Source organism: Sesamum indicum, linkage group LG6 (assembly GCF_026168435.1).
Source record: "Sesamum indicum cultivar Baizhima isolate 11 linkage group LG6, ASM2616843v1, whole genome shotgun sequence".
Taxonomy (NCBI): Eukaryota; Viridiplantae; Streptophyta; class Magnoliopsida; order Lamiales; family Pedaliaceae; genus Sesamum; species Sesamum indicum.
In genome coordinates this window covers 4,821,571-4,847,520 of record NC_142662.1, presented here as the reverse complement: position 1 = coordinate 4,847,520, position 25,950 = coordinate 4,821,571, and the positions used below count along the sequence as shown (strand labels likewise).

At 37.1% G+C, this 25,950-nt stretch overlaps 3 protein-coding genes across 7 annotated transcripts; all 3 read right to left on the bottom strand.

Moving 5' to 3' along the window:
- Positions 1 to 390: 390 nt before the first annotated feature.
- On the bottom strand, positions 391 to 8,588 carry LOC105172733 (DNA (cytosine-5)-methyltransferase CMT3). The gene is made up of 12 exons (XM_011094291.3): positions 6,645 to 8,588; positions 5,907 to 5,938; positions 5,690 to 5,792; positions 4,819 to 4,923; positions 4,599 to 4,718; positions 4,239 to 4,332; positions 3,355 to 3,557; positions 3,193 to 3,258; positions 2,858 to 3,100; positions 2,163 to 2,221; positions 2,013 to 2,079; positions 391 to 1,921 (listed from the first exon to the last, which is right to left on the bottom strand). The coding sequence occupies exons 1-12, from the start codon at positions 8,430 to 8,432 to the stop codon at positions 743 to 745; spliced, it is 4,059 nt and encodes a 1,352-aa protein (XP_011092593.1). The 5' UTR covers positions 8,433 to 8,588; the 3' UTR covers positions 391 to 742.
- A 1,729-nt stretch (positions 8,589 to 10,317) lies between these two features.
- LOC105172731 (protein TOPLESS-RELATED PROTEIN 2) lies at positions 10,318 to 19,568 on the bottom strand. Of its 5 annotated transcripts, none has more exons than XM_011094290.3 (25): positions 18,688 to 19,568; positions 18,155 to 18,334; positions 17,948 to 18,061; positions 17,707 to 17,865; positions 17,349 to 17,526; positions 17,142 to 17,259; positions 16,940 to 17,058; positions 16,671 to 16,809; positions 16,385 to 16,494; positions 16,193 to 16,262; positions 16,018 to 16,091; positions 15,810 to 15,905; positions 15,648 to 15,743; positions 15,390 to 15,517; positions 14,481 to 14,715; positions 14,215 to 14,382; positions 14,019 to 14,126; positions 13,764 to 13,910; positions 13,423 to 13,533; positions 13,151 to 13,333; positions 12,906 to 13,034; positions 12,581 to 12,676; positions 12,257 to 12,442; positions 11,474 to 11,646; positions 10,318 to 10,827 (listed from the first exon to the last, which is right to left on the bottom strand). In XM_011094290.3, exons 1-25 carry the CDS (start codon positions 18,765 to 18,767, stop codon positions 10,614 to 10,616), a joined length of 3,411 nt encoding a protein of 1,136 aa, XP_011092592.1. In that variant the 5' UTR covers positions 18,768 to 19,568; the 3' UTR covers positions 10,318 to 10,613. The 5 variants fall into 5 exon arrangements, with proteins under 5 accessions (XP_011092592.1, XP_020552869.1, XP_011092590.1 ...); XM_020697210.2 differs by having other exon boundaries at positions 16,940 to 17,052; XM_011094288.3 differs by having other exon boundaries at positions 17,142 to 17,268; positions 18,688 to 19,567.
- A 3,730-nt stretch (positions 19,569 to 23,298) lies between these two features.
- Positions 23,299 to 25,734, bottom strand: LOC105172840 (uncharacterized). Its single transcript, XM_011094417.3, has 3 exons — positions 25,085 to 25,734; positions 23,922 to 24,868; positions 23,299 to 23,742 (listed from the first exon to the last, which is right to left on the bottom strand). Exons 1-3 carry the CDS (start codon positions 25,417 to 25,419, stop codon positions 23,390 to 23,392), a joined length of 1,635 nt encoding a protein of 544 aa, XP_011092719.2. The 5' UTR covers positions 25,420 to 25,734; the 3' UTR covers positions 23,299 to 23,389.
- Positions 25,735 to 25,950: the final 216 nt, after the last annotated feature.

The window sequence follows — 25,950 nt, the reverse complement described above, 5'->3', positions numbered from 1 at the left end:
AATCAAAAAATTTGACGCCCAATCGTATTCCTGTGCACAGAGATATATGTACAAGTGTAAGAAACGTGAAAAGGGATGCTGCTGAAAGAGTTGTCAATCAGTCTATACTTTCCCATCATCACAGACAAGACAACTACTGACGTTGCAAATCCTTAGTACGCCTCATTCAACTGATATGATGCTGAAACAAACGGATACATTACAATAACACATGATTCAAGCTTTTGACCGTTTGTTGTACGCCTCAAGACAGCCTAAAACCAATCATAGGAAGCAACAATTCCACCATCCAAATATTCTACAAAAGATTACAAATAGTGGCAAAAAGACAACAACATATGTCCCCGACATTGTAATAACTCCCACTACGCATTCAACTTCAACACAATAGGCATCCAAAGTTGTTTACGATCAATGGGTCATTCTTGGTGCCAACATCGAGAAATCACGCCTTTCCTTTTAATGGGATTGACACATAAATGGGTGTGATTATCTTGGGATTTAAGATCCCAAACTTACCAAGAATTTTTGCGATAAAGCAACATCATCATTTTCCTCAATGTGTCTGTCTATGTAATGTTGCTTTATAAGTTAATAGACATTTAACACATCATTCAGTTCAATGATCAGAGAAATGAAAATGGTCCTAATAACATACATACATGTACAACAAATGTCGCATGATGAGAAATTTGCACCATGTCAACTAGCATAAGCTACAATGAATTTTGGTTTACCTCCTTTAGACAACCGTTTCATCAACCGTAGGCCCGTGGTCAGAGAACTCAGGTGGCAATGTCATAAGCGGCTCACCTCCAATTACCTTCCGGTATGCCATTCCAAGAGCATATCCCAAGGCTCGTGCCACTGGAATAGACACGGCATTCCCTATCTGACAGTACCTTTCTTTAATTGTTCCGCAAAATCTGTAAAAATCTGGGAATCCCTGCAATCTAGCATATTCGCGTATAGTGAGAAGTCTGTCCTGCTCAGGATGTAAAACTGCCTGCGAACGAACATGGGGAAAGGTCACTACTGTCGATACCGTTTCGTCCCACCATAATCTTGCATATGGATTTTTCGACTTCCCTTGTTTAAAACTTAATACACAGTCTGGAACAAGTGGCCTTCCTGTTGGTAGCATCACTGGCTCTTTGGTTGGATCGCGACGAACCACGTTATCTTCTCCGACGACAAGTCCAGGGAAGTCCCTGAAATTGGCTCCTTTTTGGTGTGGGACTTGACAAACACGCAAGTAATCATGCTCAGACAACTGTAAAGGCCTATGGTCGTATAAAACAGAAACTTTTGTTTGTGAATCACTGGTTGACACAAGGCGCATCATTTCATCTTTGCTGGATCTTATGTAGGCTTGGAACTCGGTTTCTGGAGGCTTTTCATATGCCATTTCCTCACGGATTTCATCGTTTCTAACAGCTGGGAGATCAGAAATTGCATCGCGGAGAACGAGGACTTCTTCAAGTGATCGAGGTTGGCCTTCATCATAAGCAACAACATTTCTCTCAAATTCTGGTGGAGGCCAATATCTGACAACAACGTCGTGAGTCGGAAGGGGGAACTGGGGCAAGATTTGACTAGGATGTGCACCCCAAATGAAAACACGCAAACGAAATTGTGGCAGACCATAACAACCAGAGGCGATGGTGCCTAGCCTTGCTTGGTAATTCATGTTCACCAAACGACTTAAAGCGTATCTTCCAAGAGAGGCTTTATCGAACCTGATGATGTCAACCACATTTTCCATCAAGACATACTTGGGCTTTAAGAACTCCACTATATCCATGAAGACAATGATTTGGCGGTTTCTTTCATCAGACAACGGGGAATCGAAGTTTCTGAAGCGGTTATAGCCGCTAATGCCCTGACATGGAGGGCCCCCACAAATGACATCAACATCACCCTGGAATATTTTGATAATTAAGTTGGTTAGCGACAGAGTACAATAAATCAACGACCTCCGGTTGGTATTTGATGGGAAAAAATGTACTCACAGGGAAAGGTAGGATTTTAGACTTAAATCCCTTCCTAACAAATTCCTCTATCCGCTCTTGGCAATTACTGGAAAAATATACATGAACAAGTTACAAAAGTATGAGTTAGCATAAGTACTACGGCTGGTTTGTGTGGTTTTAGAGTCTCACCTCAATCCTTCGATCGATTCCCATGTATCATCATCTGGACCATACCCCTTCCAGCGAACCTTCAAGAAATACTCTCAGAGATAAAACTTTGACCAAACTGGTGGTTCGAGAAAAATAATAAAATTGAATGTTTATCTACTTCTATGAGGGTGAAGGAACCCAATAAAAGAGTAGCACGAGCATATTTGGATCACTCAGGAGGCGTACCTCAACAAATTCACAAAGTAACTTGAGGGAGGAGTACCTTCTTGAAGTTTAAACTACGCAAATCACGTAATAACAAAAGATTCCCGTCTCCCAAAAGATGTATAGAGCAATTTCGTTACAAACATGACTCCATGGTTGACACGTTCTACAGAGAAATCGGTGAGTTCAGCCCCCTATGAAGAAGAGGATTGGAACCAATGACCTAAAGGTTGATTCCTTTAGACCACACTGATTGTTTCACACTCTTTAAACAAGAAAATCATTCATCCGTACCATCTGATATACTGTTGATTTTACTTCAAAGGTACCAAAATCCCAGAAAATAACTGCGGCTAGAGTAAGCATACAAAAGATATCCTCTTCCTTTATCAGTAATCAAGCAATGAATGCATGAAATACTTGAAACATATTTAGGTAAAAATTAAACCAGTTGGTAGCGAAGTACATCCATGGTCGATAGCTCAATATGAGAACTTTCTGATTAGTACCTTGAAGTGTAGCCCACATTTTCCACTATCGCTAGGATCACCATAACAAATATCGACTAGACAGGAGACCTCATATTCTCCGGAAGAGACCTCTCCATCCAATTGGGTGGCATAGCCTTCAGCTTCAGAAGGACTCTCCAATTCACATTTGAGTGTTCTTTCTAAATCGCACACATACAACTTACACAATTTCTCCCATTGCCTTAATAGCTCCAGAAAATCCTCGGCAGATGAATTCCTAACCTGTTGCAAAAATTCAGTTAAGATTTGCTATACCTTTACTAGTGACCAGAAAAAAACTTAGTAGGTGCATTAGTGCAGGAGAAATAACTCACTTGGGTTTCTGGATGGTTCAGTTTCAAACTTTCACATGCAGAGCTATTGTAATCAACTGCCCATTTCTGAAAATAAAGGAACAAAGCGAGTTTTCCTTGATCAGTAAATAAATAGAAGATTAAAGATACTACATATAATGAAAGTAAAAAATTCATCAATACCGTCACAAGATTTACACTAGAAAGCTTCGCACCAATACATAATCCAGTTGACATTCCACCACATCCAGAGTATAGATCTAGTAATGCTAATTCTGGTTTCAAAGACTCGTCATTCGGCAAAACCTCCAGGGGTGTCAAAGTAATTGGTTTGTCATCAGAATGCTTTGGACTCGACAAGAATGATCGACTCTCTGTAGACATTTCTGAAATATAGTTGAAATGGAAAATTAACAAGCAAGTCACCAAGTAACATAAATTTCAGTCAAGCACAAGTATTTGCCGTTGTTATGTAATATAGCATAAATGAAGTGGGGTAATCAAAGTTTACAGGAGCATCAGAATGCAGCTGCATTTAACAATTCTTGAACAACTTTTGAATGAGAGTGTAAAACTAGAGGGTAACGGTTTTGAAATTTACCACATTGTGCACATGAAAGTATTGAATGCATTTAACAAAAAGCCATCGAGATGCCTCAAAAACTAAAAGTCTGTATACCATTTGTTTGCTTTGGACCATTGAGATTAAATAGATTTACCTTCATTGCACTGTTGAGCAACAACTAAGATTACTACAAACTTGAGCTCAAGTCCAAGCTCGGTCTAAATATTAGAGGAATTGCTACTTGGTTACTTTTTAACAGAATGCCAAACATACAATTGACTTGCCAATTTGAGCTTCAATACTTTACCCAAAAACTGATGCAACAAAAAAGTTGCAAGCTTGAATGGTAAAGCTTAGCTGTATTACAAACTCAGACCATTTCTGGAGTTGATATAGGGAGATTTAATATGCAACTACAGATAAAAACCTCAACTCTTTTTATAAGAAGCAGCAACTATTCAACGAGGGGAAAAAAAAGAAAGCTCCATAGCAAACTACTAACCTGTTCTCAAGGTACGAAATGTTGAATATTCCACACAATACTCCATATCGTAATAAAAAGCAGCTGATGCAACGGGGTTTGATTTTAGGCATAGCTACATTTTAGACAAAAATAAACTATAAGGAGGTTGCAAAATGAAGCAAAAGTTGCAGCAAGGTAAAACATAAGGAATAAGATAGCACAATAACCATAAAGAGATAAAAAGGAGAAAATGGGTGGGAAGAAAGGCCAGTTGATCTGTAGTAACAAAAATTTAAAGGAAAGTTTAACCAGCCAGGAGATGGTTTCTCACTGTTATAGTCGTTAAAGCACATAATTTAGAGAAAAATCTACGTTCAGACATCTTGAAGAGTAGCATACCGCAGGTGGCACTTTTACAACATTGACTTTTGAAATGATGCAATCTAATGGGTTGTCATTCAGTAAGGTGGAGTAGAATAAACGTCTCTTGTCATGCACCAAAGCAGCATCTTTTAAAACCTGATGAAAAGAAAATCCATCGGAAAGATAGATTAAAAGGTAAGAATACAACGGAACAAATAAAATCAACCAAACAAGAAACAGATCACACTGTACCAACCGTATCTTCAGCCCTGAAAAACCATTGAACCCTAAAGTATTCTTCACCCTCCATTGTTTTGAAAAATTCCAAGATCCTTCCAACATGTTTCTTCTTTCCCTCACCCTGAAGGAATTGCTAGGACATCAATCTTGCAATGTAAAAGCATAGCCAGATGAGTGATTGTTAATCACACATTGTTGGCTACAAATTTAACTATTTAATAATCAAACCAAACAAGAAACTTGACCATTATTATGGCTTTAGAACTTAACTGGAATCCATGAGACGGAATGTATATGGTTGAGAAAAAAGAACATTAGGAAAAGTTAGGTCAGGAATGGCAATCATAAGAGATAATAGTCCAGTCCATTGACATATATACATTATTAGGAAGGGTAAGGCGGTTCATTTTGTGAGGAACATCAATTTCAGTTTGTAAAAGCATTGCAGCCGGACCAAAGAGGCTTTCCGTGTGACATTTGACCAACTTTTGCTTAAATTCTTGAAGCTATTCTTTGAACAATTCCAATTATATTTAAGGGAGCGCAGAGTTCAGAGGATGTGAAAATATAAGAGGAACAGGAGCAATCATCATACTCTCAACTATAGTGGGTTCAATTTTTGCCAGTACCAAAAGACTTTGTTGAGCCACACCACCTGAATATATGAGTTCATATATTTTTCCATTCTATTACTATTACTCTTTTGTTTGTAAGGAGCATGGATTGGTTATAAGGGCATCACAATTATTACCCTTATTAAATCCAAGACATGAATGTAAAGCAAAGGACAACAAGAGAATAAGAAAGGAAACACATCTTTTTTTTTTTTTAACAGCGCCATGATTCTTAGCTCATTTAACAAAATGCAAAAACTGAATCAAAATTACCTTCACATATACACAATCCCCAATATTCAGAACACAGCTACCAACTTTAGCTTGAGCATAATGACAATCCACATTCAGTATGATTTCATCTTCCTCACCAGCACTGCAGCAATGAATATGCAAACTATAAGAATGCATAAATACTTGAAAATGTGAAACACAGAGGATTAGTGCCCCAATATGTTACCCCAGAATGATACTTTCATAGTTCACTCACTTTAATTTCCAGCTTTGACCCCTTTTTTTACTCTGCAGAGCCCAAAATTAATTGAAGTCAGAAACTGTAGTCTCATTTGCTTCATAATTCTGATGGGCTGGTAAAGTGCAATAAGAGGTAGAAATAAACAACTCTTCGACGATGAGTAAGAAATCACGCTTATGCCATGGTGAAGTGAGCTCGTCAGTGCGATGGGGGTTCCCACTATTGAGCAAAATCAAAGATTTTTAAGAGTATACAAACAAGGATGGCATTGATTGGAGAAGCCTTTTGAAATATCCAAACAGATATATCTCGGCGGAAAAAAATGATTTTCTCAGTGTGTATAACTTGTCAGCAATCACGTTCACCAATATAAGAATTTTATTTAAAACACAACATGGTAACTATCACAAGGACCTGACGTCAGGTAGCATCCATATCTACATATATTTAGAGAGTTGTGCATACAAATATCACAAATGACCACAAAATACATGACTTCAATAGATTGTTGACACAACCTCATTCCCACTTCCCCATACTATTAGTATATGCATGCAAGGGAAACAATAAAAGCAACAATGATGCACTTTGAAGCAAACAAACCCAGCAGTAAACAGAAAAACTATTGCAATGTGGAATGGTTATCTATAGTTTCTGACTTCTGAACATGCTAACTAGCAAAATGCCAATGAAATGCAATGGATAATTGGATATCAGTATATTGCTCTGAGAGTAATGTGAGTGAACAATCACCTTCAACTCATACCGCCACTGCCACCTTTGATCAGCCTCTTCTTGCGGAATTGGGTCTCCGAGAAAACAACATTGAGTGCCCTTCTCCTTTTTGTCTGATTCTATTGTGTTCTTTGCTTTACATTCATCCTTGGAAGCATGCTGCTTTAAAATTGCGTCAGTTTTCTCACCATTATCATCCTCAGTTACTCTAAACTGAATTTTCCTAGACCTTAAGCACTTCTCACTCATCACCTCTGGCTCCAGATCATATTTCCCCTTATCCCGTCCCTCAGAAGTATCAGGAAATTGATCTGAAGCATACTCTAATTTCAGAGACGATAAGCACTTCTCACTTGACATAGCACTAGAAGCACTTTTCACAGAAGCATCTCTTTCCATCCTCTCTTTCTGCAACTCCTTTTTTACAGTTCTTGTCCTTAGGCATTTCTTGCCTGAAACAGTGTTCTTATCAGGCAACTCAAGCATCTCAAATTTTGGGCTTTCACCCCCCTCCTGATTTAACCCTGAAGACCTCCTTAACCTACACATTAAATTTCTTGTTTCAGAACTTTCGGGCAATTCAATCAAAGCACAGGCTGTTCCTTGAGATCTTAAGTTCTTTCCGTTCACACTGAAATCACCAATACTTTTCTTGGAAGCAATTTTCACCGACTTCTCTTTCTCGTTTCCCACATGCATTTTCACAGTTCTTGATCGTAAGCACTTCTCACTTGAAAGAGTGCTTTTCTCGGGCAACTCAAGCATCTCAAGTTTTCGGATTTCAGCCGCCTCCTGATTTAACCTTGGAGACTTCCTTAAGCTACTCCTTAAATTCCGCATTTCCAAAGTTTCGGGCAATTCAATCAAAGCATATGCTGTTCCTCGAGATCCTGAGTCCTTCCCATTTACACTGAAATCACCGCTACTTTTCTTGGAAGCACTTTTCCCGGACTTCTCTTCGCCGGTTCCCACATGCATTTTCACAGTTCTAGATCTTACGCACTTGTCAGTAAAAGTATTCGCCATTTCTAAAGGTAGCTCACCAGGAGGACTTCTGATGGCCCTTCTCTCTGAAGCTTCAGGCGATTCATCCAAAACACACTTAATTACACGAGACCTTAGGTGCTTCTCATTTACACTGAAATCTCCACCATTTTTCTTACGATTAATTTTCTCATCTCCCACATGCATTAACACAGTTCTTGATCTTAAGGATTTCTCACTCAACACAGATTTGGGACCTGGTTCCGGCAATGCAATAAGCTGAAGGTTTGCAATTCCGTTTCCGGCCCCACTCAGCCTCAGAGACCTCCTCAAACTCCTATCACTAGAACCCTCTTTTGCCTTCTTCACGACCCGCGGCTCAGCTTCTTTATCCTCCGAACGGCGCCGTCTCTTGGTCCCTGCTTCTCCGGAACCCAAATTCTTGCCACTCCTTAAAGTCAACGCCGGAGCAGATGATGAAGAAGAAAACCTCGGAGACCTCCTCAATTCAGATAAAACCAGTGCTGTAACCACTTTGGGTCTGCTGCTGCTTCTGGTGCTTTTGGGGGACGGAGTTCTGTACTTGTTAGTAGTAAATCGCGACGATCTGCGAGAGGAATTACCTTCTTCATGAGAAGGAGGGCAGATTTTCAAAGGTTGCGGCTCCACCACGTGCAATGACAAGGCCCATGCATCTTCTGGTCTGGGTTTGGTTCTGGGCTTCGGCTTCGCAGAAGGTTGAGTGGAAGAAACAGCAGAAGAAAGCCTGGGGGATTTTCTCAACGCGGATGGCTGCTGCTGAAGTTCTTGCCGTGTCTTCATCAGCGGAATCTCTTACTGGATATGCGGGGACGGAAGAGGGAATGATGAGTGAGAGATCAGAGGAAAAGGGGCGTGCAGAATTTACAGAGTAAAGCAAAAAGATAAAAAGTAAAAACAACGCTGGAAAGTGAAGAAGTGACGCTCCACTTCTTGTCCGAGACTGGAATTTACAACACTCCTGGCCCTGGGGGATGCGATGGGAGTCATGGGATGGGACCCTTCACATTTTATAATTTAATCTTAACTGTATCTTTTAATTTAAGAACACACGTTTTACATTCATCATTATAAAAAATAATTACTCTCTTTCCCTAAAATTTATAGTAATTATATGTAAATTTTTTATAATTTAAAAAATGATATTTAATACTTTTAAAATTTACTTGCATTTAATAAATAAGTTACTCATTAGTCAAAATTCACTAAATTAGTTGATAAAAATAAAAGAAAAAATGAATGAAAAATATTTATTCTTACTCGACACAATTACTGACTTATTGCAAGTCAAACAAATTTTTTTCAAACTAAATTATCCTTCTAACAATAAAAATATACATCCTCACATGCATTAACACGTGAAGATATATGAGGATAATTCAATTATAACAAGAGTTATTTGATATGCAATAATAAGTCAGTAATAAGTCAATTGCGGGTAAATATTTTTTTTTATTTTTCTATTAATATCAGCAAATTTGGTGAATTTTGACTAACGGAAAGACTTATTTGTTAGACGGAATTAAACCTTAAGAGTATTAGATATAATTTCTCAAATCACAGAGTTTTACGTATAATTATACCAAATTTCAAAAAAAAAGAATATAATTATTCCTCAATATAAATATAAATACATACACCACTCCAGATCTATTATCCGAATCATAAAATGATCATTATACTATAAAAAATATATATAATAATGGTGAAAGTTGAAAAAACTCGATGATGTAAATTTAATGAATAATTACATTTATGTGTATTACTGGTCAATCAAAAAAATAAGATGGGAAATACATAGGAAAATGAAAAAAAAAATATTAAATTCCAACCCCCTCAAATAATGTCTCATCACCCTCAAGCAAAAGTATAAAAAAAACAATACTTTTCTTCATATTCACATCTCACACCACAAACAATGTTATCGCCAAAAAATGGTGAATATCAAATCAGCAAATTAGCACTACAACAGTTGATTTTTTTTTTGATACACTCAACTCTCAAGGATGGTATCCATACATTTAAAATTATCCAAATACATTATTATGATTTTAATTAAAATCCATTGATTTCACATCATAGGTAATAATGTTGCCTAAAAAAGAGAAAAAAAGACTTGCATAATAATCACAAATAATTCTATTGGGCTTTTGTACGTAATTTATGGTTTCTATAAAAACAAACATATAAAAGGGATGTTTAATTGACCATTTTTATTACATATTTTCAAACAAATAATTATTGTCTTTTTTATGCACAAAACGTCATTATCATTCTATCACAAAGATCTTTTCATAAAAAAACCACAAACCCAAACGTATTCTCTCACGCAAAAAGCAATACAAAAAATGAAAACTCAGCTCAGAATATTGAAAAATTAAAAACAAAAACCAAACGAAGACCTTTAGTGCACATAAAAAGTAAGCAGGAAATATTACTGGTTTAGGTAGGATAGGCATTAGAGCCTGAGCCACATCCACCGACCACTACATTTGTACAGCATCTTTTTCACAGGTACAGCTAATAATTACTCCCGCTCACCTGTTCTCGCTAAATTCAAACCACGTTTTCTTATTCAAAAGTCATTTCTCGATAAAGAACATTATTACATAGCAGTTTATTGTAGAATAGATCGAAAAGTCAATTTTAAAAAAATACTATAACTCGATTCACTATAAAAATAAACGATTAGTATTAGCAACTGTTATGAGTTTAACTAGAAAGCGTGAACCAAGTCCAACTAAAAATTATGGACCATGAAATGCGACTATAGCTGTGAGCCAAATACATGACATGGTTAACCAACAATATACAGCAGACCCCTCACCTCGCTTTACTCGGGAAGAAAACAGGGGCAAGATGACGAGGAAGAGGGATGAATGACTTTACAGTAGTAGGCTAAACAGGAAAGCCTGTGAAAAACTCTGTGTATGACTTTCAGTATTTGGTTGTGCTCTCAAAATGTCACCTGGAAGGGGTTTCTGATGGCTGACTGTTCAGAGCGGAGCTCGAAGGAATTGAAGGCACAGCTCCATTATCTTGGGATGTCGATCCACCCCACTTTGTCTCACCGTCTGATGGCTCGACTACATGAACTGCACCGTCGCTCATCCCAAGTGCAAATTGATTTGGATCTGATGGATGTGCTGCAATAACCACGGGGAAGGCACCCCCGTTGCTACACAAGAAGAGATGATGATGTCAGAGTTGAACAAAAACTCACTACATTGAGGTGGTACTGACTCAAAATTCTAATGCATTTGCTACAGTAGGTATTGACATAAACCTTTAATCTAGATGTATCAGCATAATATTTCATAAACAAGGAGGTATTTTTCATAATAAACTCCCATGTTACGGAGTACATGTGTAGTTGACCTTTATTGATATGAAAATTCTGAAGAATAGAATAAATAGAGATGTCCCAAACAACCTGTTGTTTCTTCAAACTATGTAAATCTATCTCCTTGTGTCAGGGAGGAGAGGGATGGAAGGGGTTTACAAAAAGTTTCTCATTTTTAATTAGCTCTCATCCAAATGTCAGAACTTAGAAATATATCACAATTTCACAAAACAAACACAAATCAGATACAGGTAAAGATTGATGCGACTTGATTTTAGCTTGAACACGTTTTACTGTGCAGGAAGCGGATAAGCATAATGATAGGTTAGATGTGATACTGCGACACTGATGTGTGAACTTGATACTCCACAAATAGATTTGGGCAGGGGTTAACTGCTGCTCCAGAGCATTTGAAAGAAGCAGCAGAAGAAGAAACAACAGAGAACTACTTTCTAGGGTAACAACATCACAGTTTACATACCTGGAAATGGAAGAAGATATATAAGCAGATGGTGCTATCCGACATCGGAGGCTCAAGCTATCGGCATCAAAGATTCCAATAGCTCCATCACAAAATCCAGTAAAAATCGACACGCCATCACATGAGTATATAGCACTTGAAATTGGCGCTGAGAGAGAATCCCTTGGATACCACTGCAATTGTATTATGACTTGAATGAGTATTTGCTCAAGTCCTCAAGACTTGTGTGCTGTGGTGACTTGCAGACCAGACAATGCCTCAAGAGTCAAATATTTCACAATACAGTCTTAAGGTATTGTCTTTCTGATATATGCTTTCAATCATATAAAGTAATCGATATGCACACATGATTAAATCAGTTTAACGTAAATTTTCAATTGCGCCCACATGTATTTGATTGGCAAAAATCATGTATAGTGATGGCAAGAAGAAAGTACAGTTCAAGAATCATCCAACGGGAGACCTTGAATCTAGTTGACATCTAAACATAGAATTAATACAAGTGCATTTAACGCGGCCGTTTCTTGCCAAAAGAAAAAAGTTGAATGCAATGACGGCCAAGTGTTCTCTTTTTATCAACTAATATGATTCCAACATTGTAAAAGCTCGTGTTGTTAAAGAGAAAAGTGCTCCTATATCATTGCCCTAATAAACAGTTGTCTATTCTACAACAGCCAACTTTGCCTCTTTGTAAGGAAAAATTAGAACTACATGCTGCATGAACCTTAAAATTTTGGCTGCGAAGTAATCTGGAAGGATAAAAGCAATAAGCAAGAGACTCACCGATCGCAAGCATTCAAGTTGAGCATCACAAACTGCAATCTGGCTTTCATGAACAACCAGCAGATGCAATTGATTGTTATGGAACTGAACTCTTGTTTCTCCAACCAGGGGAGTTGGGTGGCCAGGAGGAGCCTGGATAGGCCGTGATTTCTTCTTCTCCCATCCATCAATGCTCCAGATACACAGCTACAATCAGCATAGAGCAGCAAAGATATAAGCGACAAATAGCACAAATTAATGATAAGTAAAACCTGGCTAAGATAACTTTTAACCTAGAAATGCGTATGTATAGATAAAGAATATCTCGATCCGGTCAAGACTTGCCTGTGCATCAGCTCCTGATGATACCAGGATGTTCAAACTCTGTGAAAATGCGAGTCCTGTGATTCTTGTCTGGTGACCCTTGAGCTTGGTTTTAACCTATTGCGTGGTGCAAAAAACCCAAATCTCATACCTTTTCAAATCAATGATTGATGAACCAATGATTGACTCAGAAATTAACAGGAAAAAATATTGTGGCTATTGGCGCTATAAGATTGTGGAAATAACTTATACCCCATTGATTAGGCCTTAATAATGTGATCAGCAGCTAGATTTATTTTATGAATCAAAAACAGCCAAGGTCTCCATCATTGGGGAGAAAGCTTACCTCGTCAACCCTGACATTGTAAATTTGTATTGTCGAATCCTCCATTCCAATTGCAATTATATTGTTATCTTGAGGATGAAACGCCAGATAAGTTGCTGCAGGAGGGGGTGGCATGAAAGTTGTCATGACCTGAACGGGAATAAGACATTAATTTCTCAAATATCAGAAGCATAAATTTGGTAAAACCATATCATAATTGTTATCCTCCAGCAAAGTCATCGAATCTCATGTAAAGATGTTCAAACCTTAAAAGTCATCATGTTGAACAAGGAGACCTTTCCCCCTGAAGCAGACATCACATAAGAATCATTTTTTGACAAGGCAATACATGCAACTGAATCATCGTTTGGTTTTGCATCATTCAGGTCATTAGACATGAGAGCCCCATTATTAGGCTGCCATAACTGTGGCACACTAGATGCAGAAGACTGAAAATACAAAAAAAAAGCCTTTAGATTTAATGAAGTTAACATACTACTGCATTATGTCATGGAGAAAATCAATCAGAAAGTCAGACCTTTCCAGAGGGATTGCGCTCATTGCGCTGCCACTTCCAAAGCTTATGAACAGCATTCGAAGCCAACGCCAGTACCGCTAACCCAGAATTTGTGTAGAGTAACCTCACAACCTACAGTACAATTACTGGTTAACCCAACGCACATAAAGGAGGATGGGCATTTGAAAGCAAAGGTATCAAGCAGTATTAACAACTTGAAGTTAGTTCTCAAAAGGAAATGCAATAACATGCATTCGAAATTGAACTTTAACATCAGTAACCAAGACAAGAACCAAGTCACTATTGACAAAGTTTGAGATCTTTCAGACAAAGGAATTCAAGAACTCGTCCGCATATCATACTTTGCTAGCTACAAGGGGGTCAGGCAACTTCAGAGTCTTGAGTTGAGATGAATCAGATATTTCAGGGAGCTTCCAGCTTTTGAGTTTATCAGTGGTATCAAGAATCCTTGGTTTTACATCAGCTGCCCTGCTGCTTTCCATTGTGGCCTGTGATTTTTCAAATGCAATGAGCAAATAATATTAGGATTAACAGACTTTAGAAACCACCTACTTACAAATCTAGAGAAGCAAATTAAATGAAACTGAAAACAGTACCAGATTGCCAAGGGACATTGGTTGTTGAATTCTATCAGTACGATCAACAGCAGGAGATGCTGAAGCAGAAACATTAGCAATAGGACCTAATGCACCAGCAATTGCAGGCTGTGGTAGAAGTTGTATAGGAGAAATCAGAAACCAAGTATAAGAAAAATATGAAGACACCAAAATATAAAAGAAAAAGAAAATTTACTTTCACGTTTACTGCTTCAGAAAGACCACGAGCACCATCCAATGATCTGGTCTCCAGCATTCTCAACATGCGCTGCCCATCAGCATTTGCCAGTACCTTAATACCATTGTCACTCGTTGTAACAGCAAGCAATGAGCCTTCCTTATTAAATCTCAATCTGGGGCTTGCCTGCGAGGAAAGCATCACACAGTTGTTTAGGATTTCTTCATTTTAACTGGATTATGAGAACATCAAGCTAATTGGCCTCGTGTGCTAGAGATACTAACAGGAAGTCCTCCATCGGCATCCGTATAAGTAAGCATGTTGGTATTATCCATGTCCCAGAATTTTATCTGGAACTCATCACCGGCAGCTAAGAAACGGTTCTTTGTTGTGTCAAACTGCACAACTCCTAAAGAACGCTTCCGAAAACCAGAGTATGTTCTCTTAATGGCTCCTTCACTTTCATTCCACTCAACAAGATGAGATTCACCTTCTTTGCTGGTTCCACAAGAAAAGAGTCTGAAAGGAATATGCCAATAAATTTTTCTAAGAAAAAACAAGTAGAAAGACACCCTGCATTTTAACCTGAGCGCTGATTTTCATGCAGAAGGTACTATGTCGCAATGTTCAAAGTGAAAAAAAAAAAAAGACAAAGGAGATGAAAAACAGCATCTCTGGACAACCTTGATAGTATAAAACAAAACATAAGCTCAGAAAGAGCAGTTCTCTTTTACAGTCCCCTGCTCTTTGTGTATACTTATAACACGTTAATTCAGGATAGAGAATTATTGAATTTGCTGACTAAAGAACTATGAAACAAAGCATACCAATTCCTCCAAAGAAATTCCAATTTGTACTCCCTGCCCCCTTTTGTGCCACAACAAAGAAAATTCGGAAATGAAAGATTACTGTCACAATGAAAGGAGTGTAACATCAGGTCTTTGTTCCACACACAGGCTGTTCTGAGATTCTTGAATTACATCTTATCTTATCCAACTATAGAATATGCTTTGAGGGTAGCTCCCAATGAATTTCTTAATCTAATCCATGAACTCCCTGTATATATTCCACACTCCTACTGAATTCCTCAACTCTTTTAAGATAGAAATTTGACTTTATGGAAGTAGTTTTCATCAAGACATTTTCCTGCTGACTTTCAGCAATAAAGAATAAATGCAGGGTTCTGAAAGCACCTTGTTCCATCAGCACTATATGCCATTGTCGTGCACCAAAGTCCAGGGGCATCATAATCTACTCTGGATCCCAAGGAATCATAAAGCCACGCTTTTATTTTCCCATCAATTGCTGTAGAGAATATAAACTGCAGAAAAAAGAGAATCAGATTATCCTTTCTCATGTCTTACACCAAATAAAGCACATTAACTTTATCCAGAATTTGTAAAAACACCTTGATAGGGAAGAAAACAAGAAGCCATATGTTAATAATTTACCTGAATATTCTCTTTATAGTGAGGACAGACGGAGTATACAGGAGCTTCATGACCTTCAAATGTATACAGCCTGCGCCCAGCAACAGCATCCCATACCTGTAACACAGCAGCCCATGTAAGAGTCCACTTCGTAAGACTTTATCAAGCCTATATTGCTGATACCTTAATCGTCTTGTCATCTCCACATGTAACAATGCAGAGCTGCTTATTAGGATGAGCGAAGGCAATGTCATTAACACCACCTGTATGCGCATCAACCTACAATTCAGAAAAAGTCATCAGTACTTGAAACTCCACATCAACATCAGGGAGATATACATATATATATATATAGAGAGAGAGAGAGAGAGAATTTTGAAGTAATTCTCACTTCTAAGTGCTGTCTTAACTCTCCAGCTGGATTATACGTATATATCTGAACAATATGCTTCGAAAAAGCAACACCTTGAAAAAGCAAGATTTGGCCAATATCACCCACAATTGGACAACACTGAAGCAAAACTATAAACTTAACTGTTGTTTGGTAACATGACAATTTTCTTTACCGAGTATAGATCCATCTGGGCCCCAAACACATCTGTTGACAGATATGGTGGCATCTTTAACCAAAGTTGTCTGCAAAATCAAATGGCATTTATTAATTCCAAAAGTTACTAAAACAAAGTGAAACTTGAAAATGATATGGTAATTTTCAAATATATAAGGAGCTAAGAACAATTATTACAAATAGTACTCACTTGGAACGGCATTGAACAAGCGGATATTTCCCAGACCTTAAATGTTTTAAGTGCTAACCTTTCTCGGGAACCAACCTCCCATATGCTAATATCACCAACATTTGTTCCAACTACAATGAGGATTAGAGTCAGTCACACGATCAAGACATTGTATAGAAATATTTCTATGCTCATCTTGTAGAAAAATATCCCAGCAATACAGATTAAGAGCTGTTCAAAGAGAAGCAAAATGAAGACTGATTAAGGATTAAAGGGAAAAAGTAAAAGAGGTTAATCTAGAATCAACCTAGAAGGACAGTTTGTTGTTGGGGATGGAAGTCCAAGCTCATAACATTTGATCCTTGACTCAAACTCCGTACAACAGTTTTGGGAAGGTCATCTGGTGAATAGATATTAGGCGCATGAGTGGAACCAGAAAATGACACCTAGTAGAAATAACAGTTTGTCATTATATGGAGATGCATCAGTATGTATATCCCATGTCAGAAGTCAAGCAATGCTCCTAAAAGCAGAAAATGTGGTCAAACAAATCGATGGAGCTCATATTGCTGTCACCTCATCAGGCTGTCCAGCTCTAAGACGTTTCATCAAATGCTCTGAATCAGCAGTCTGATACTCCATTCCAGGACCAGCAAGTGGGGGAGTTCTTGGATGTTTTAAAAATGGAGCTGAGACTAACAAGGATCAAACATATTTCAACAAGGCAATTATTTATGGACACAGCAATAGGTTGTAACTAAGAGTTCAAACAACTGACCAGAACTAGGTGCCTGAACAAGACCAGGAGGAGCTGCAGCAACAGCTGCATGAGGCATAGACGGGTTAGCACTTGACATCCAACCTGCAATAGCACTTGGAGGAGGAGAAACAACAGACTGGAAAGGCTTCAAAAAGAAAGTTTAAAAAAGTGAGATTCCAAATGAATGTGATCTTCATTTACAGGGAACAGCAAAAATCTACTCACACCATGACCTCCAAGAGGAGGAAAAACACCAGGTTTAGGAACCGGTCCAGCAAGAGGGGTATTAGTAGGAGGACCCACACGTGTGCCATTACTTGAAGCACAAGTGTGATCAGTAAAAAGTGTTTTGATATCTGGATTTGGGCGTGGATTCTTGCAAAGCTGATGCTGCCAGTTAAGACTGATAATTCCAGAAAACAGAATTTGTCATGCTAATGTTCACCAGAAGATTAACCATAACAAAGATTGAATAATAATACATAACAGCAAAAGCAATACCATTATAAGCAAGCAATATACATCTCAAATGAAAGGATTAGCACATAAAATCACATAATTACATATGGAAGCTAGTGCATACCTTTGGTTGATGAGTGTTCTTAATCTTGAAGCCTTGAAAGCAGGAAATGTGAGTTTGTCACGGAACAATGGATTTGCCTCTATAAGCTTTTTAAGTTCAACTAGCATAATGTTTCGTGCTGACTTTGTGTCCCCATATTTAGAGAGCTGCTCATTCTGCCTAGAAATATTAAACTAAATAAATACAAAAATATTCAGCAATTAGGTTGAGAACTGAAAATAAATAACACCAAAGTTTCCACCTAAAATTGTCGAGAGTCAATAGCTGAGTGATTTCTTTGAAAAGATCTTCATTAAAGGAGGCAAACACCTTGAGATCCTTTACAAGGATCTCAACTGCTTTAGCTCGATCTTGTCTGAAAAAAATTACACAGTTGTAAACTACAAATATTTAATAGGCACGCACAGAATCAGAACTTATTTTATGGCATTTTTGAAATATATCATACCTATCAAGAGCCTCAAGGTACTTCTGCTTTCTAATCTCAAAGAAAATTTTCATAGAATAGCGGTTGTCCTCAACCTTTGTAAATCCACTTAAATAGCGTTCAACATCATCCCATTCACCTGCTTGAACTTGATCCTCGAAATACTTCATATTGAAGAAAAAGCCAGATTCTTGCTCCAACCTAAATGTATTACATCAATTAAGCCAACTAACTTTCCTTGCAAACCATAAAATAATATACTTCCAAATTCTTTTTGCTTTTCGTTTATTTAGCTAAAGAAACAACTAAATGATCAAAATGAAGCAAATACTTATACATGAATGCTCCATGCTCAAAATTAGCAACAATATCCCCAAGATATCACCAAATGCAGATTCATGCTGAAGCTCATTTTACAACATTGATACCAGAAAAGGTGAGCATAACTGCTTTACTTCCACTTAATTTATTGCACTGTACGGGAGGTTGATTAATCAATCATGAAATGAAATTAACAATGTCAAGCTAAGGCATAAACCAAACAAAGCACTTACTTATGTACAGTTTCTTTGAACTTCTCTTCGTCCAAGAACTGCAGTATTAAGAACACCAGTTCTCGACTCAAGGACGACATAGCGACACCTCCGGGTAGCCCCAAGCGCTCCAGTGCAAATCTCAAATGGTGTAATCAAATCGAATTAAAGCAGAAAAGAGGTAAGCTAGCACCTCTATTATTCTAACAACTGCCACTAGACGCCAATTTGTTCTCACAGATACAGAGCATTTTCTTCAAACACAGATACTTTTCCAAAAACCAAAATTAGTCAATTCTATAGTAGCCTAGCAACATCAAACATAACAACATATATTAAGGCGACGAAAAAACCCTGATTCTACAATCAAAATAAGCCTTGTTTGCTTAAATATTTCCTCAACACTTCAACCTCAAAACCAAAACACACATCCGTCTTGCGCATTTACCACCAACACCGTCAAATTCCCACCAAACCTAGACTTCCCCAATGCCCACAAAAAAATTAACCACGAATCACTTCAAATTCCTCGCAAAATAACCTTCCAATTCAAAACCCAAAAACCTCCGGCACCCTATCAAAAAAACCCACCTCTGTTTCTTCTCTTAACAACCAGCCCTATTACTCAAAACCCACAAAAATTGAAAGCAGTACTGTTTCTAGATCTTGAGCCAAAAGGGTCGCTTCACTCCGATTGGTTGGGCAGGAATTTAACTCCGCTAGGGTTTTTTCAAAGAAGAGAGAAGCCTCCTTTTGTTTGCACTCTTTTTGTCGCTGCTACACCTACACCTACACCGCTCCCACATTCTTCATTTGTACTTTTGCCCGCTTTCTCTCTCTACTCGCTCATGCTTCTCTCTCTCTAGAACAGCAACCGCCTCTTTATATATGGTGGGAAAATCCATGGGCATATGACTATTACTTTGTTTTTGCGTTCACATAGGCTGTAACTGGCCCGACAGCACTCTGATTATTACTACTACTAATCAACGGTGATAAAGTTACTGAGCTGTGAGAAAAAATTGACACAATCAACATTATCTATAAAAAAAATAAAATATTTTATTTTGAATATTTTAAACAATTATGCACATACCTAAAATAAATCGCGTATTATGAATTATACTCGTGCCTGTAGATAATTTTTATTACAAATAATCGTGTTTATCTCTGTCCAATATTTACCGAACAATGGCAAAAAATATTTATTCAAATAAATTTCCATTGTATTAAATAAACTACATATAAGTATTATTGCATTTTAAATTACTTTTGAAATTGTACATTATTCGAACAATAAATAAGATATAATAAATTCAGTCTCGTCATTTTTTTTTATGAAAAAAATAGATTTTTATTACGAACCATGTAATGATAAAACAACCTATTTACACCAAAATGTAGATCAACTGACTTATTAACGGAACGGAATATCTTGCGCCCATTTTGAGGGATTACGAGCATCAGTTTTGTTTTATGAGATAATTGGGGAATACAACGATGACTTAGATTCGTGATAAAGTGATATTGGAACACAATTTTATATTTATTGTGTATTAGATTTTAATCATACAACAATGGTCCGATAATTTTAAGATAAATTCTAAAATTAATAGGATTAACCCTACAAAATAAATATGAAGATTTTGTGTAATTACACGTAAATCTCTAGTGGTTTGGAAAGTTATATCTAGTACCTTTGAGATTTGTTTCTATTTAACAAGTAAGCCTCCCATAGGTCAAATTCACTGAATTTGTTTATATTAACAAAAAATAAAACACAACAAAAATTGATAGTTACCATTGATTGACTTATTACTGACTTATTGTAAGTCAAATAATTCTCTTTGAACTGAACTACCCTAATAAACGTGAAGATAAACCCCCTTACATGCATTAACGCATGAAGACATATAAGGGTAATTTTTTTTTCAATAAAAAAAGACCTATTCTGCCTGATATAAGTTAGTAATAAGTCAATCAGGGGTAAATATAATTTTTTTTTCCGATTAGGGACTTATTTGTTATACAAAAACAAACATCAGGGGTATTGGATGTAATTTCTAAAATCATAAAGGGGTTTATGTGCAATTACATCAAATTTTAGGAAAGAAAAATGTAATTTTTCCAAATAAATATTATCACTCAAATGCTTAAATGAGTAACAATTATGTAATCAGCCACCATCTTAGTTTCCCTGATGATCGATCAGCTAGCTGATCACTGACTGGGATGGTGGATGGTGTTTTTTGGGCTTTTAGTCCATAAAGAATTTTGGGGTCATCAATATTCATAAGAGACAATAATGAAAACTATATGCGAGTGTCTAAAGTAGATTTTGGTGAGAGGATAATCCAACATTTTCATCCTGCATTTATTGGAAAAAAATGTTACAAATGTTAATTACATGTTTAAAGTTAACGAGCTTTTTCAATATTTTCAGACAAATAATTATTTTTAGAGCAGGACATATATTGATTGGCGAATTGAATTTTCTATTACAAATTTAGATATTAATTTGTACATGTAACGCGTATTTATTAAATATAATATTATAAAAAATATATATAAAATAATAAATAGGAGAGAATGAGGAGGGTTTGGTGGAGACTATGGTGTAGAGTGTTATGAAGAAATCATAAATTATGGGATATAAATGAAGAGGTACTGTTCCATAAAAGAAAATAAATATAAAAAGGGACAGTCCCGTTCCACGGAAAGTAGATCCTACGGCCATAAGCTTCTAAGAAAGTGGGGTCACAAGGTATGTTAAAAGGTGCTGTTTGGAATCATGTTTTTTGTAAAATTTTCATTTTTATAATGAAATAAATTATAAATTAATCGGTGTTAAAAATTGAGTTTTTGAGAATAATTACAAAATGTTAAAGTTGGACGAGAAAATATCTTAGTACTTATAATTTTATCAGTAAAGTGTAGGAATCGGTATAAATCTACTTATAGTTTTTGGTTAAATTAATCTAATTTAAACAGTTAAGAATAAAAACAGCAACCGAAAATACTATTTTTTTAAGTAATAAATTGGTAATATGTTATTTTAAAGGAATAATTACATATACACTCTCTGACCTATGATTTGTTTACACAAATCATCCCTATTTTTTAAATAGGTGCACATACACCCATTAAAAAGTCGACATTACTTGCATAAACTACCCTTTATTTTTGAAAAGTTACACACACACCCAAAAAACTTTAGCATCATTACATAAACTACCCATATTTTTTTTGCTGCTAGAGATAATTTATGTAATTATGCAAAAGATAGGAGTGATTTATGTAAACAGACCATAGGTCAGAGGGTGCAAATATAATTATCTCTATTTTAAACAAGTACGGACACCATAAAAAGGGTAATACTATTTGTATGGTTGATTAATCTTGCATGAAAAAGGTTTATCCCACAAGAAAACTTATTACCCTCAAAATAAAAAAAGCTAGCAATTATATGCAAATTCAATTTTACAATAATGACAATAAATATCATTAATAGCGATATCTATAGAGTACACGTTGCTGAGAAAATTACACAAATGAGTTCTTATTAGAAATAATTTGCTTTTATTGATCGAGCCAAACATAGCCTTCAATTACCAAGTGTAATATCTATAATAATATAAAAAGGAAAAGGATTTCATACTCACAAACGGGGGTTAATGACACCACCGCACTAATATTTTGTAAGTAGAAAATGCCCTTCAATTAATAAGATAATTAACACTCCATTTTCCAAACTATACATTAATTAATAAATTAGTTTTCTTTTTTTTTTTCTTTTTTAATGTCATGTATTGAATTATATATTTTGTTCTTATTTATAATATAATTTTAAATATGAAAAATTATTTATTATATGCATGGAAGAACGGCGTTCCGCATTGACTAGTATATTAATAATTAAACTACGAGACATAGTTTGTGTGTGGTCAAGTGTGGTTGAATTTCCTTTTTTTCTGCATGCATTATGCTCTTAATTACTTTCTCTTACGAGTTCTAGTGGAAGTTTGAAACTGTTAAACCTGACTAAGACTCCATGGCATTTAGCTAATCTGTCTCTCACTGCAGTCTAAGAAGTCCAAACGTCGCCTCAGACAACCTTTGCTACAAGACTAATCCAATGCATGGTTATGGAGGTTTTGAAGGTAACATGTTCATCAGTAATGTTATACTGACCTGGTTTCTGTTTGAATTATATTAGCTGTGCTGTGAATGTATTAAGGCTAGAAAAGCTATTTTTTTATGATGAATAAGTTAGTGAAAGTATTGAGCAAAAATCTTGTTAACATGGAGCGACAGTGGTCGATTTTCTCAAGAGCAGAAGTGGCCAAATATAGTTTGATTTCCTGGAAGATCTTGCCTCTTTTTCATCGATAGTTTTTTGTTCTTGGCATGTAGAAAGGATAAAAGACAACTGTATAATTTACTACATCATTTGTACTAGTTTTGTTTTTTGAGAGAGAGAGAGAGACATCATTTGTAGTAGTTAAACAATGCTTCATTCTTGCTTCTATTTGTGTAAGAATTTTACTTCTCTAGCATGCAAGATAACTATAAAAGAAATTATTTCTGAATTGAAGAGGAAGAAGCAACAAAAATAAATGTGGTGCTGCCCAGTTGTTATAAAAGAATTATCAGATTAATGGGACTTATTAAGAACATCAAGGGAAAAGCCCAAAACAAAACAAGGGAAAAACAATTGAAGTTCTTAAACATCAACCTTCCCTTGAGGTACAACTTCTGTGGTAACTGATCCCTTCACATGATCATCATCCCATCCATGAACAGGGGAATTGTTCTCACTTTTGATTACATGACCAGCTGCTTTGGCCCCTCTAAAGCTGCTGATATTTCCAAAGATTAAAACAATCATCCCAACAAGTCCGGCACAAAAAGAAACTCCAAAGGCCTTGCCAACATCTCCAGGCATGGCTGTTGCCAGAGCAAATCCTGCACATGCTCCCAGTGCTCGCGCCCACGAAAACCACACAGAAAATGCGCCTTCTTTCCCTGCCGGAGAACAATCCAGCCATAGAACCCTCCCGAATGCATGCAGTAAACCTGTAAAACGAGAGAAACATTTAGTAGCAGAAATACTAAACGATCACACAATTTTAGCTACATACTATTCTTGAATAACGCTCGATTGATCCCTGTATATTTGGTAGTCAAACTCATTGTTATACTCTCTTAGTAGTTCTGGAAATTATATCAAGTGACGTGAAAGGATTGCAGTAAACCTGTTGAAGTGCCTTGTATAGCTGCAAAGAGAAGCAGATGGCCAATTCCCCAAGTGCTTCCTTGATAATAGAATCCGAAGCCAGATGTTAAAGATGACAGTATGAAGCCAAGAAGCTGCATTTTCTCAGCATCTGACTTCATGGTTTGCTGCAGTGGGTGCGCCAGCGGAAGAGAAACCAAAGGGACCAAGAAATATATCAGCCATAGAAACAAAATATGCTTTGCTTTTATGCAAAGATATCCTATCGCATAAAGCAATCCTGCTCCAAAAATGCACATCGATGTGAAAGATGAAAGAAAGACCCCAGCAAGACTTCCTGCTGCATGGGGATATCTGAAAATCGATACGATATGGGTTATGGGAGCAGGATTTGACTCTGAATCAGTAAAACTTGCAGTAGCTCTATTTGTGCTGAAAATGTGAATCATTCCTAGACCCCATTTCAGGCCACTGAATATGGAAACAACCCATAAAGCATTAAAATGGTCCGAGTGCCTGAGCATATGGTATGTGAAGGAAGCCATGATGGCAGCTCCCAAGCAGCCGGCTGCGGTTGAGTACAGGGACAGCCAGCTTGCAAACGATCTTCTATTTGGGAACTGGCGTTTGGGGATTGTGGAGCCTGTGAATCCACGGATCATTAGCCCAAGGTGGCGGGCGTGGGCTGCTCCAACAATGGTGTTTGCTGCCACAATGGCGGCGATGTACGGCGGGAAGATCCAGGATTTCCTAAAAAACCCAGCGGGGAGGCAGAAGAGAGCTCCTATGCCTGTGGCTGCACCAGCAATAAGTTGCTGATAGTGGCTGTAGTCAAGCAGGACCGAAACGATACCAAGTATAGGTGCTGAAAGAATCAGTCCTGTTATCCAAGAAATTGAAGTCCATTCTAAGGGGGACAAATTGTTGGCACCAAGTTTGATTGCCCTGTGCACCAGTCCTTCATATCTGTGATTAAGCATGGAGATAATTTTCAGTTCAATTACATTAACGACCGCTACTCACCAGCACGTGAATACCATAATATTGATGTCCAAAACCAGAAAACTGTTATTACTACTAATTTTCTCTTTATTTTCTTTCATTTTTCCTTCAAAAACACCATTATAGCCGCGTCAGCCCCTAAAATTCTTGAAACAAAATATTTAACTATTTAGAACTTACAGTCGCATTTCGTTCTCCTTGCACTGCAAATCCTTATGGCTCCTCAACCAACCTTGCCGAGGCACCGGTGGATCACCGACTGTTTGGCTGATAATGAGTGGGAAGACAATAGGAATCAGGACAGTGTGCACAAAGTATGAGCACAGTCCATACAAGTACCAGACCATAACTTCACCCTTTGTGGGCTTATCTTCATCCTCGCCATATGCTTTGTAGACCTCTCGGGCCCTCTGAATTTTCATTGACACACTGTGGACATCGAGTGTAGGCGTAGGCGTGTCGTCCTCCAGCCCTTCTTTCCGCCTTTCTTGAACCTGAGGACTCAGCTCTGCCATAACTCACCTGAAATAGCGAATTCCCTCTAAAACTTCTAATGGAAAGATATAGAGATAAAAAAATGTGTGTTTCTTGTGGAATTTTGGGCAGATGTAGAACAAAGTCTTGAACATGAGAGGTTTATAGGAATTGGCTGAGGTTGAAATAGCATGAACAGCTGGTTGTGAAATTTACAAGACAACTAGAAAAACCTCGGTTTATTCACTTGGTTCTTATGCATTGCAGGGCTTTTAGCATAATTGGGAATCTTGATGTTATTCCATATGACAGTTAACAACCAAAATTATAGAATAAAACAAACAACATTAGTCTAGCATTCCATGAGCACAAAGAAAGAAAGTAGTATGTGAACTGCTTAATTTATGCCAGGAGATATCTTTTTATTAAACAATTGTACTCTCGTGGAATACTGAAATTCCAAAGGACAAACGGCAAGAAAAAGAAATGGTTGCTTCCATTCACACAGACACGTGTGTGTGTGTGTGTGAGAGAGAGAGAGAGAGAGAGAGAGAGAGAGAGAGAGTTTTTAC